At 31.8% G+C, this 13,169-nt stretch overlaps 6 protein-coding genes across 6 annotated transcripts; 2 read left to right on the top strand and 4 right to left on the bottom strand.

The window, feature by feature from the left end:
* Positions 1 to 54: 54 nt before the first annotated feature.
* On the bottom strand, positions 55 to 1,704 carry cand_000340 (protein kinase domain-containing protein; the record flags this gene model as incomplete). Its single annotated transcript, XM_067210284.1, has 1 exon — positions 55 to 1,704. The coding sequence occupies one exon, from the start codon at positions 1,702 to 1,704 to the stop codon at positions 55 to 57; it is 1,650 nt and encodes a 549-aa protein (XP_067068359.1).
* Positions 1,705 to 2,579: 875 nt separating this feature from the next.
* On the top strand, positions 2,580 to 3,695 carry cand_000330 (uncharacterized protein; the record flags this gene model as incomplete). The annotated part of the gene is made up of 1 exon (XM_067210283.1): positions 2,580 to 3,695. One exon carries the CDS (start codon positions 2,580 to 2,582, stop codon positions 3,693 to 3,695), a length of 1,116 nt encoding a protein of 371 aa, XP_067068358.1.
* A 154-nt stretch (positions 3,696 to 3,849) lies between these two features.
* On the bottom strand, positions 3,850 to 4,635 carry cand_000320 (uncharacterized protein; the record flags this gene model as incomplete). The annotated part of the gene is made up of 1 exon (XM_067210282.1): positions 3,850 to 4,635. One exon carries the CDS (start codon positions 4,633 to 4,635, stop codon positions 3,850 to 3,852), a length of 786 nt encoding a protein of 261 aa, XP_067068357.1.
* A 291-nt stretch (positions 4,636 to 4,926) lies between these two features.
* On the bottom strand, positions 4,927 to 8,673 carry cand_000310 (importin-beta N-terminal domain-containing protein; the record flags this gene model as incomplete). Its single annotated transcript, XM_067210281.1, has 1 exon — positions 4,927 to 8,673. The coding sequence occupies one exon, from the start codon at positions 8,671 to 8,673 to the stop codon at positions 4,927 to 4,929; it is 3,747 nt and encodes a 1,248-aa protein (XP_067068356.1).
* A 389-nt stretch (positions 8,674 to 9,062) lies between these two features.
* On the top strand, positions 9,063 to 10,532 carry cand_000300 (uncharacterized protein; the record flags this gene model as incomplete). The annotated part of the gene is made up of 1 exon (XM_067210280.1): positions 9,063 to 10,532. One exon carries the CDS (start codon positions 9,063 to 9,065, stop codon positions 10,530 to 10,532), a length of 1,470 nt encoding a protein of 489 aa, XP_067068355.1.
* An 81-nt stretch (positions 10,533 to 10,613) lies between these two features.
* cand_000290 (uncharacterized protein) lies at positions 10,614 to 12,491 on the bottom strand (the record flags this gene model as incomplete). Its single annotated transcript, XM_067210279.1, has 1 exon — positions 10,614 to 12,491. The coding sequence occupies one exon, from the start codon at positions 12,489 to 12,491 to the stop codon at positions 10,614 to 10,616; it is 1,878 nt and encodes a 625-aa protein (XP_067068354.1).
* Positions 12,492 to 13,169: the final 678 nt, after the last annotated feature.

The raw sequence follows: 13,169 nt of genomic DNA, 5'->3' as shown, positions 1-13,169 counted from the left end.
TCTTAAAGTTTTGGCTAAAATTACAGTATACTGGTGAATGTTTTGTTCTATAAGTCAGTTTGAAATGTAAGAATTTTTACGATCCTTAACATATAAAGCCATTTTAGTCCTTAGTACATCAAATGAATGATTTATTTTATCATTTGTTGAATGATCTCCCATATATGATAGTTCAGGATAAGTATAGTACCCAGATACAGCTTTAGATGATGTAGGTAATGAATAACACATATCTCGAGCTATGCTTTTTTGTCCTTCAGTACTTTGTTCGCTTTGATTTTTGGGAATTGGCTGGGAGTTGGCCAATCTCTTTTGTCTACCTACCACAGAGAGTTTTTTTACAATATCTAGTGGACTAGTAATACTAAAACTGTTGGCAGGAGTAGATGATGATGAAGATGATGATGTCGTACTTAGTAGTGTATCAAGAACATAAGAATTTACCCTATCACTGCAAATTGTATTCGCAACTAGTCCTTTAGATCGAAGTAATGGTAAATGCTTCCTTGGAATATTAATTCCTAAGGAATTTAAGTGTTGGAAATCACGAATCAACATTTCCGGATGTAGATCTGCTATCTCCTCATATATTTTGTTTTGTAATAGTCTTTTAGTAGGCTCAAATTTGTCAAATGACCAGTCTATAGTATTATTACTTACAAGATTCCCCTTGTTAGCAACCCATTTATTATCTGTATTATCTGTATTATCTTTTGTATCATTGCAACTCTTATTATTACCCACATATATACCATTAAAGTATGGATGCATTAACGCATCATCAACAGTTATTCTCTTCTTTGGGTTGAAACAAAGCATTTTATTTAGTAGATCAATTGCCAGAGGATGATTATAATCAGGAAATAATGAGAAAAATGTTCTCCCTCTATAATATGGCAAGGTTTCAAGATACTTTCTTGCATTCTCAGTATTACCTTTGCATGGCAACCATTCATCGAGGTCTTCTTTATTCGGAGTTCCTAACAAACAAATAATTTCTTTAAGTTGATCAAGGTGATCATGACCTGCAAATAATGCACTACGTTTTATTAATTCCGCAAATATACAACCTGCACTCCATACATCAACAGCTTTGTCATATCTATTAACACACAATATTATCTCGGGTGCTCTGTACCACCTTGTAACTACATAGTCTGTTAGATCATCTGTATTACTATCCAAGTTTCCGATATTCCCACGTGCAAGTCCAAAGTCACAGATTTTTAAATCACATGATAAGTTTACCAATATATTAGATGGCTTTAAGTCGCGATGGATGATATTTACACTGTGCAGATATGATAGTCCACGCAAAATTTGATACATAAAGTACTGAATATGCTCATTTGTTAGTGTTTGTTTACTGTATATGACACGATGTAAATCTGTCTCCATAAGTTCAGTTACTATGTAAATATCATTAAAATATGGTGATTCTGGTGGTAATAAATCAATGATACTAAGTATATTCTCATGATGTAACTGTCTTAATAACTTTATCTCACGTAGAATTCTCTTTGCATCGATTAGATCTTGAAATGCATCAAGTATCTTTTTAACAGCTATATACTTACCTTTAGATCTGTCATAAAATGAAGCTACACAGCCATAAGCGCCACTGCCAACCTTTTTAATGTACTTATAAAACTCTGGTACCAAATAAACATTACCCTCCTCCACTGCCACCGCTATGCTTCTCATTATCACCATAATATGTAGTTTTTTTTTAACATATCCCTTTAAGACATCACCAACTAAGTGCTTTTTATTTTAAACTCTCTACTTTGCTTATTTAGCTATGATCCCACATGTAAATAAACATGTGGGTGGAGGCACCGCCTTGCGTACGACATGACGTTTAATATTGAAACCTAGGCCCCAGGGGTATTATTACCCACTTTTGACTTAAAAGCGTAGCTTAGCTAAGTAATAATTGACTAATATAGGTCTTTATTTATTTAATATTGGATACTGACTGTACTTATATTTGTTTGTTGGCCTTGCACAATCTATCAGTTGAGTCATGAAAAGAACTATTCCTCACAATTACAATACCACTATAAATAGGAAATAGTCTATTATTTTGTTTGATAGTGCTTTTCAAGAGTAGCTGCTTAAATTTGTCAGCTATGAAGTAAATATCAAAGTAGAGAGCTAACCTATCTATTAATAGAGGCAGTATTTGAAGTCAAGTTATTTCCCCTTTATACTTATTCTACAGTAATTTAACTAGTTAAATATGAGCAAAAGTTTTGTGTCTTCTCCCTTGCATTACTCGATAGAAGTTCTACAGAATATTTTTTTAGGCAAACGTCATGTCGCTACATGCGCTACTATGTACACAAGCATACGCTGGTGAAGCTTTATAACAGTTGGCTCCGTTCACTACAGAAAAGGGTTGGTGTGCAATGAAAGAAAAACGTACGTATAGCTACGTATACTACATAACACTATCTAACAAAATACAACATTTCCGATGATGCATATTACTGGGGTCTTTGAGTGACACTTAAGAACAAAAGCCAAGGAGTACCGAAAATAACTACATAGGAAATAAAGGTTTTGAGGAAAAGCAGATGGAAGGCATATGGAAACGACTAGTTTCGGGAGGGAAAGGTCAACCATTAAAAGATACATTGAATACTTATAAAGCCCCTACTGTAGCAAGTAGTAATAATACTTCAGTAGCACATGGTACCTATAGTACAATGGCAATGACTACTAATCAGCAAACAAATACTACTTCAAAATATGGAATTGATGACTTCCAATTGATTAGAACATTAGGTACAGGGTCATTTGGTAGAGTATTCTTATCTAAACTAAAAAAAGATGGAAGTATATTTGCTATTAAGAGATTAAAGAAGAGTGTTGTGATTCGCCAGAAGCAGGTGGATCATATTACAAATGAAAAGTCTATTTTGAGGAAAATAAGTCATCCATTTTTGGTGAAGATGTACGGCACATTTAAAGATGATCGGTATTTATATATAATTATGGAATTCGTTATTGGTGGAGAATTCTTTACATATCTAAGGCGATGCAGGCATTTCGATAATGATACTGCACGTTTCTATTCAGCTCAAGTAGTACTAATGTTTGAATACTTGCATGCAAAAAATATTATTTATAGAGATCTAAAGCCAGAGAACATATTAATTGATAAAGAGGGTTACTTGAAATTGACAGACTTTGGTTTTGCCAAAATAATAGAATACAGAACTTTTACCTTGTGTGGAACACCTGAATATATAGCTCCGGAAGTCCTTCTTAATAAGGGACATGGAAAGCCAGTTGATTGGTGGACTCTTGGTATATTAATATACGAAATGGTTGTGGGCTTTCCTCCATTTTACGATGACGAGCCTATGGGTATATACCAGAAAATCTTAGCAGGTAAGATATTTTTCCCAAAATATTTTGATAAGAATTGCAAAAGTCTTGTAAAACGGCTTTTAACGCCCGATCTTACAAAACGTTATGGCAATCTTAAGGGAGGGGTTAATGATATAAAGACACATAAATGGTTTTATGGTTATGACTTCGAACTTCTTTATGAAAAGAAAATACAACCTCCATATATCCCAAAGGTGAAATCACATGAAGACTCTTCTAACTTCGAGGAATATCCAGATAGCCATGAACAGCCTGCAGTAATAGCTGGAAATGCAGATCCATTTATTGATTGGTAAATGTGATGTGAATTTCAACCACTCTATAGAATAAGAAGTACTACACTAAGAACCATTATAGTTTTGCAAGCATTAGCTACCTAAAAATGCCTTAATAACATAGTATTCTATAACCCTAATATTCTATATCACTCAACTACACGAGATAAATCAGTTATTCATCCACAAAACATATACCTTGGTGATACTTCAGAATAATTGTATCACTGTATGCAAGGGAAGAACAATTTGGAAGAAAATCCACCTGTCTTCTATTTTCAGATCGAGATTTTTTATTAATAAATTCTTTATTATGTTTTATATTTATATTATTCTTACCCTTATCAGTACTATATATACCACTCAGTTGCCAATGGTGCTTCGAGGATGAAATCTGGGCTATTTTACTTTTCCTCTCCACTTCTACATCAAATCCTGAAGAACAGTGTGTAAATTGGTTTTTATCATGTTTATCTTTATGTATTGTATTAATAACATACCTCCTTGGTCCATATGAATTTGACAAAGGAATACCTGCATAATTGGGATTGGACATTTCAGGACTAAACGAGCAGTTCACTAGTGGAATCTCTGGATATTGTTGGAGATTATTCTGATTATTTATTAGATTTGACCTTACATTTGCACTGTTGCATTTAGCAGTACATTGGCAATTGCACACGCAACAATTCAACTGTCGAGAGTGCTCCTCAACAACCATTCTACGATCATTTGTTGTTTGAAGCCTTTTATTTTTGGATTTTCTTCTAAATATGTGCCTCCCAACTAAGAAGAATGCGCGATAAGGGTATATACAGCACATTAAACAGGGAATTAAACATCCAAAAATTGGATTCACATCTCTTAGATCACTTTTTTCATCATCATCATCAGCGATATTTCTTCTGCTTGAGAAAGTTGCGACACTCATGATTTCTTGCTTCTCCTTACGTCTCGGCATCTAAAGATTTAAGTTTCCAAATATTCAGAATTTAAAAAGAAGATCGTTATTTAATTGAATAGTACAAATTAGCTATTCAAAATATTATGTAATCTTTTCAAAATACAGTTGTAATGAAGTATTGCTAAGTCTAGTACATCTATCTACCTTATCCTAACAAATACAACACCAAATTTCCGGAAATTTGAAACCACACCTTAGTACTTAGGCCCGCTACTAGTTTAACTTAAAATGAACAAATAAGGTAAGAGTGCAACACCTTGTCACAAATTTAATAAGGGAACTCAAATTCTACTCATCATTATCATCGGCATAAGCTCGTTCAGGTATCTCCATGTCACTTAAGCTAACTTCTCGCGTTTTAAAGGTTTTACTTAATCCAGGTACCATCCACTTTTTTGATTTCTCAATTTCCATTGCTCTCTGAATGGCCATGTTCTTTTCCATCTGATATATAGCCTTGCAATCAATACTTGAGAATTCTTTCAATTGTATAAGAAAGTCTCTTACTAATGTTTGAAATTCTGCAATGGTATTATTATGGACAGAGTTAAATAGCTCTAGTACAAATGTTTCTACTTGTTCCTTTTGTACAGTGATAAAGGATTTGAGCAGTAAATCTACCATATATTCCATTATAACAACTTTCGATAATAAACAAGTTCCTCCACAGGTTGCACAGTTGTTTGAATTACCATTATTCGATATGAGTGAAAATTCTACTATTTTAACCAACTGATGTAGAATTAGTGTCTGATAATGAAAACCACTTGTGTGTAAAGTATCAGTTAGAACACTTAGAACCTCACGATTCAATGATCGATAAAATCCATGACAAAAATCATTGAAAACTTTCTCTTCGCCATTATGAGAACTTTGAATTAAGTTCCCAATGAATTTGTTCAATATTGTCAAGCCTTTTTCCGCCATGTTTGGTTGCTCATGTCGAATAGCCCAAATAATGCTTTCTATATACAATGTCAAAATATTTGTTGGCAACCTCAGAAGTTGAACAAAGCAGAATTCATTGCAGTTGGCAAGAAACTGATAAAAATATTCCCTATGATCAGGGTATGTATGGAAATTATCTTTAATCATTGATAAAGTACATTCAAATATATAAAATATTATGGAGTTAAATAAATCAATATTTGATTCAATGATTTCGCTTAAGCACATTATAACATTAGCAGCTAAATTCAGCACTTGAGCCTCCCTAGCATCAGAATAAATTCCACAATTCTTGTATTCCTCCAATATTGGAATTACTAGTGGTCTAATTACATAGTGACATAGTTCAGTACCTGTAATATTACTATACTTCACGGTATTTAAATCTTTACAATGATTTATATCAAGAGTTTCACTATGTTTTACATCTTTATTCTTTTTTGGTGAAATGCATGTAATATATGAATTAACTAATTTTATTATTTCTTTTTTGGAATTTCGCAACTGTTTAATATTTGCATATGCAATTATTGAAATACCTTTGAGCTGAATTTCTTCTAATATATAAGAAGAGTATATATTGTATATATCCATAATAGAATGGCTCCTTTCAGTTAAAACTCTTGAAAATCCAATGCCACTATTTGAAGCAATCATTTCCATTATTCTAGTAATTGTTATTACTCGCTGAGATACTTCAAGAGAACAAAAAGATCCAATCATTTCTTGATTTTCAAAATTTGCCTGTTTCAAATTAGCCAATTTTACTATGATATCATTCCAATATACATTGTCAAATACTTTTAGTAGTTCAGTAATGTATAAATATTGTTCATTAATATCCTTTAATAATGATATACATAAAGATATCCCATTAATCAAGATCAGCATCTGTTTCTCATTTAAATGGTGCATTAATTCCTGTGTATAGTTTATCATGTACTTTAAAAAACGAAATTCAGTTGACTCTGGGCCTGAAGAGTTTACTGAAATAAAGCTAGATGAGCCTGCAGTATTATCAATAAAATTATTGATAGACATGGATTTCTTACACTTCATACAGATTTTTAAAAAGGCCTCACAAGCCATATCTTTAACTCCTGGAAATGTTTCATGCATAAATTCAAAAAGCTTATTTACAACTGTCTGAAGGAATTTCCAATGATCCTTTAGAAAACTAGGATATTGCCCTACAACGTACATGACACAGCTTGCAACTGCTGCTTTGTTTGCCTTTCCACGTTTTCTTTCACATAGCATCAATAACGACTTTATTACCTCAATTATTAATCTCCTTTCGCTATTCTTATTCAAACTACCACTAATACTTCCCACTGCCCAACATAGACGGTTTAATTTTATAGGATTCCACTGGCTACCTGTAGGGCTATTGCAAACACACGAAATTCCACAATGAATACAAACAACATCAAATTCCTCTTGTAAAGTATCTAAAATGATCTTCTCCATATACTGCTGTCCAAGATTACTAAGATAGATCAAAATTTCGCGCAATATTTTGTATAAAGAAATTTCATCTGTATCAGGTATATTCTCTCTTGAAACCTCACCAGTCTCAGCATCAATTGCAATGTATACCTCTTGTGGTTTCGCCATTCTGCAAATAATCATCTTTCTAACACTACAAAGTAGTCCTTGGTAGTGCACTAATCTTGGGCTGTATTCTTCTGGATTATCAAATGGGCTATTAGTAGTAGATGAAATTTTGTCATTAATGATAGTGGATTCTTTAAGGAGTAGTAATGGTTGATTAACTAGATTGTCAAAGTTTTGATCCAAATTGTTGGTACTATATTCATTTCTACTTCTAAATATATCCAAAATTTCAAAGACCAATTGTTTTGTGAAGTGAAGCCAGAAATCGCTACATATTTTAAATATTTCATCATTTTGAATATAGCTTATGCTAACCATGTGATCTAGTGCGAAGTCCAAAGCTTGAATTGTATCCGGTAATTTCTCACAAATTCTCACCCTATGTGTTTTAATGAAGCTAGATAGTAGTAAAGCAATATTTTTGTAATATTTCTCATAGTATAATTTAATAGCAGTTGTAATATCTCTTCTAGTTTCATACTCTACATATTCTTTAGGTACTTCCTTAATGTGATTTACTATACTCAACCAGATACGTATCATTTGATCATCCATGTACTTTGCCTTGTCTATATTGGATGTATTATTATCATCCCAATTTAAATTTGCTATCTCTGTTAAACATCTAATTGTTTCTAATCTATAGGACGAATTTCCCCAAAAGTGATCTAGAAGTAGCTGAAGCAAATTATACCTTACATTATCATTTGATATATTTATGCCGAGTTGAGGCCTTAAATCACACTCTAAAATATAACTCAATGGGATCCATTTCAGATAATGGCATAAACACTCCAAAGAAGATAAAACCAAACTAGATCTTAGATTTTGAGGATTTTCAATGTATGAGACTAGTACAAATAAGATTAAAGAAAATATTTGAGGAAATTGCTGATTCAAAATAGTCATTAAATGACTGACCTTTTTAGATATCATTTGATCTTCACCAAAGTCAAAAACCTCTTCGCTCAATAATCTTAGCAACTTCATTGTATTTTCACATATGTATTGATTTGTCCTAGCGGCATTACATATATCCCCAATAAAGCTTTCCCAATTATCAGGCCACTCTTGTTTAACAATCATAATTAGCGTCTCATTTGTTTTGTTCAAAAAATACTTGTTTTCATTCAGAATATTCTCATCTTGGCATAATTCAATGCATAGTTCCGTGATATATTGCTTAATTCCCATTTTTTGGTCATTGGGTAAGATTTTCCATTGGTACTGAATACACTTCTCCAATATGCTTAGGCCAAAAAATTTAGTATTGTAGTCCCTACTTAATTGTAATATATTACCTACAATACGCCAAGACTCGGTTTTCTGCCTTAGTTCGCTTAGTATCTTGTCAGCTAATACTCTATCTCCTAATCGAGTTCCATACATGATACCAACTAGTTCATCAAGCATCTGGACTTTTTGAAGATCATATGGTTTTGTTACATCTAATAACTCTGAAATATTCATCTCTTTCTTGGAAAGTTGCAATATTGACTCAAAATAATTACTTCTCAAGTACTACACCTTTGTCAACTACATAAACATCAATAACTGTATAATACTTCCTCAGCACAATCCTGAACTAAAATCCCTAGATACAGATTTCAAAGAGTCCCTTTATTTAATAATATGGTCTTAGAATATTGTCAAATCAAGAGTCAAATAATGTATCTTATACAAGTCGGCAGTACCTTGTAGAGTAGTCAATTTCTGCAACCCCTCTCCCCCTTAGTAACAACTGCCTACTACCCGCTTTTTTATGACAGCTAATAAGGTCAAATTGTCAAAAATTCAGAAAGATGAGTTAGTAAACAGGGCTCACTAAATAGTTTATTTTTCTTCGTTATTCGTATTAGATGGCAAATATTAATATATTGTGTGGCAATATACCATTTATTGTTGGATCTTACTACTGGTCCATCAGCAATTCTAATTACAGTGAAGCCAAAGCTGATGACCCATATGCATATGAAATATGTAAATCATCATATAGACTAGATGGAAAACCGAAATCTATAGCTGTATTTGATTGTAATTACAATATTAGTCAGATGAATGAACTTACCACCTTGTATAACTCAAGCTCTTACTTGAAAAGTCAGATGCCTTATACAAACTCACTTGCCGGGAATGATATAGTAAGAAATTCACAAAACATACTTTGGGATAACGAAGTTTCTATGATTAACCAAATATGTAAGAGAAGTACGAGTTCTATGTTCTCCCGAAATATATTTGAGAGTATATTCGCAAATAAAAATATATACAAGCTTGATCTAAAGTACAAAGCTAATGACAGTAATAGCGTCAAAAGTATTGATTCAGAGAATGCTTTAGAACAAACTATTAATAATTGTTATATTTCAGATATAAGCAATGCTGGCAATATAAGTTATAATCCCAGTGCTCTTAAAGACATTATTCGACATGAACTTGAAAGTTCCGACTCAACTCGATATATCCACTTAATTAATGAATTAAATGACTTATATGGACATATTTCAACTGATATTTTGGAATATATTACTGATGAAGTGCCAAATGTACCGAAGTTCTCTATGACTTTTCTTAGAAGTTGTAGAGACATAGTTAAACACTCAACTCATTCTTTAATTTGGAGTATAGCAACAGCAAAGGGCCTACTAGATCATTGTTCTTATATAGACAGTATTTGGCTCTCTAATCTTAAATATCTGGAGTCAATTTGTTCTGACAATCAGTTCTTTAACAATCCATATATTCTTTCAGCTATTGTTTATGACCAGTTGACTTTTCCAATTAGATCAATATCTGCCTACAACAATATTAATTCAAAGTTTATTGACTCATATTATCACCCATTTAGGAATTTGTATTTACAACCTATTCTGCCTATATTAGCTACACAAGAGTTAAATTCTAGCAAAACTCTAAGCTTTGGATACGAGAAGTCTTTAGTACCAGGGACACTTATTGACTTTTGTGAATGGGGTGATTTGAGACAGCCAACTTCTTTGATTCAGTGGTCAATTTTTCGTGGAGTTGAGCCAGATCAAAAACTTATGAGATTAATTGAGAGTATATTACCATGCAGTATTACATCTCGAAAATTAGTTTATCCTTCAAAACTGAAACTTCCATTTATAAATAAAATATATTCACCTTTTGTTAGTTCCATCAGTACAATGCACAATCTTAAAAATTTTGGTATACTTCAAAACATTATTAACCTAGCTGTTAAGTGCAAAGAAGATACTAAATCATTAAGTTTGCTTCAATGCCACTTCTCACTTGAGAAGGATGAAATATACAATGTTGTCAATAATATAATGCACTGGAGTGAATAAGTTCAATTCTTTAAAGAGATATCAACAAATTGAATTGTTAATTAATTATTTAACTTAAGAGATTAATTTAATTGACAAGGTTTATTGCTTAAAGGGTATACTTACTCCATATAGTTGCATTTCATCGTTACTATAATAAATAAGTGTGTTATACTTCAAACTATAGTAAATGTTGGAGTTTTTATTGGTAATAACTTGGGACTTAATGTTAGTAGTTTCTTCATTCTTTATACCTTCAATATTTTTACTAATTAGTATATGGTCAATTAACTCTGTTTTGGTTATATCAATACAAAATAAGCAATTATTACTACATAGAATATAAATCCAATGCAAACTTGGGTGTAAAGCAATAGATCTTATGGAAACCCCATCATTCCCCTTATCTGCTATATTGTATAAGTTATTTATTTTCCCATTGCGGATATTAAGAATGGAAATTTCATAACTTGTACATAACATTACAATGTCGCTAGTATTGGTTATTTTTTTTTCGTTATTGAGTACTTCAGGATAGCCTTCTTTAGCTAGTTTGAATAGTAAATATGGCTTGTCAATTATATTACAATAAATTATTGAACTATTACTTAATGGATAAGTAGCAATGCATTCACAATTCCTTGTATCCCAGACATTTATTGTGCCATCCGAGTAGCCACTTATAATTAGAGCTTCGGTGCTATTATAGACTGCAGTGTTAACGAAAGAGCTATTATTAATATATTTAAAGTATTTTAACATTCTTCTAGATCTTAATCCATGGATTCTAACACTTCCATCATAAGATCCAGATAAAATACAACTCCCATCCTTATTAAATGTCATGCATGTCACAGGTTTATCATGAATATTCTGTAAGCAGTATATTAAATTTTTAAAATTATCCCAGAGTCTTAATTCGCAATTTTCACTAGAAGATGCTATTAAGAAACTTGGACTCTCTTCTACACAATAATTGCTTATTTTAAGTTCAGTATAAACATCACTTCTATATATAGAGGAGCACATTGAAATAATACTACACTTATCACTTTTATAACTGAAAAAAAAGTCATCTGTATCAATTTTCTTATTTAATTCTTCACTTATCCAACTCCATATGCATATGAAACCCAGTGATGTACCAATTATTATATTGGACTCATCTGGTGAAAAGGTAACACAATTAATTCTTCCGAATTCTTTTGTACTAAAATTTATATTCTCAAGTTTGTCAATTGTGCATATAATGCTTCTAGGATTATTATCTGTCTCTTGAAATGAATTCGTATTCAATTTCCTATTGTCAAAATCTTGAGAGGAAGTTTTGGTTTCACCAATATCAAATGCATTGATAGTACCGTCGTTTATATTTCCAAATGTTCTGTATCTTTCACTTTCTGCTTTAATAGCTATTCCAATAATTTCAAGCAACTTGGATGGTTTAATTTCATCAATAAAGTTGCATATCATGTCTGCTACTTTTAGGCGTGATAGTGCTCTACTATTACCTTCCATATAATTAGATTTTGCAAGTTTAGCAATTACTTGATAACTCTTACTTTGTTCAATTTCATTACTTCCATTTTCAATTACACAGATAGCCTTATTAGCCAACTCTAATAGCATGTTATACTTTGAAGGATGAGAAACTTTCATATTAAATATACAGGGCTTTGTATTTTTTAATAAGAATTTGGCTGCATATGGCTCCATATTTTCTAGTAGCTCCGTAATAATGTGTTCATAACAATTAACTAACATATCTACTGGTAAGTTTATAACTTTAGTGAGTGAAAAGAAGTGATTCCAGTCTCCAGAAGTTATTTTTTCATGTATAAGTTTAACATTGTTAACTCCATTCAAATAAATTCCACTTTCTTGCTGCAAGACATGAAAGGATTTTTCCAAGCCATTTTCAGCCAAAAATTGTAGTATGACTCTAATAATGCTGTTGTTTGACACCTCAGAATATTCCATCAGATCTAGATAAGTTCTAGTACTCAGGTCATTTTAGGGTCTTCCAGCTGGCAATTGCGGGAAATATCTAAGCAGAAGATCAAAAAACTTTCATTAGTGGATGATTAACAGTGTGCACATATTTCACACTGATACTTCTGAATCCCAATAATTGGTATCTTAATCTACCTATAACTAAGAATAAATATTGATTCATATATTTCACAAGTGGACTTGAGAGTTAATAATGACTATAAATACTCTTCATGAGCTTTAAAACTTATGACCAAATACGTAACTAGTCATACTAGTTAAACTTGGAAAGAAAATGACTTTATATGCGAAATAAAATATGTGTTTAAGGATTCAAGAAGTAAAGAAGAAAAGTATTCGTAATATTGAGTTTTAGCTGACTTGCATTTAAGACAAATTTGAACGGGATCTCTACTAAGGAGGTTTTGCTAATTTAAAGTATTTGATATTCTCGATAATTCATATTTTTAAAAATGAAATCTGACTTTCTTTTATAAGAAATCAGATCTCTTGTAAAACCTTGTAATAAGACCATTCACAAGTAGCTAGAACTCCAATACTAACTAGCTACAGAGTTTGTACAAATTCATGTTTCTACAACTACTAAATAATCAACAAGTATTAGGTTTAAATTTATTTAAAATTAGTTCTCCGTTAACATGTATA

Source organism: Cryptosporidium andersoni, assembly GCF_001865355.1.
Source record: "Cryptosporidium andersoni isolate 30847 chromosome Unknown contig_2, whole genome shotgun sequence".
NCBI classification, from domain to species: domain Eukaryota; phylum Apicomplexa; class Conoidasida; order Eucoccidiorida; family Cryptosporidiidae; genus Cryptosporidium; species Cryptosporidium andersoni.
The sequence above is the reverse complement of the archived record's forward strand: the minus strand, read 5'-3'. Positions and strand labels throughout refer to the sequence as shown.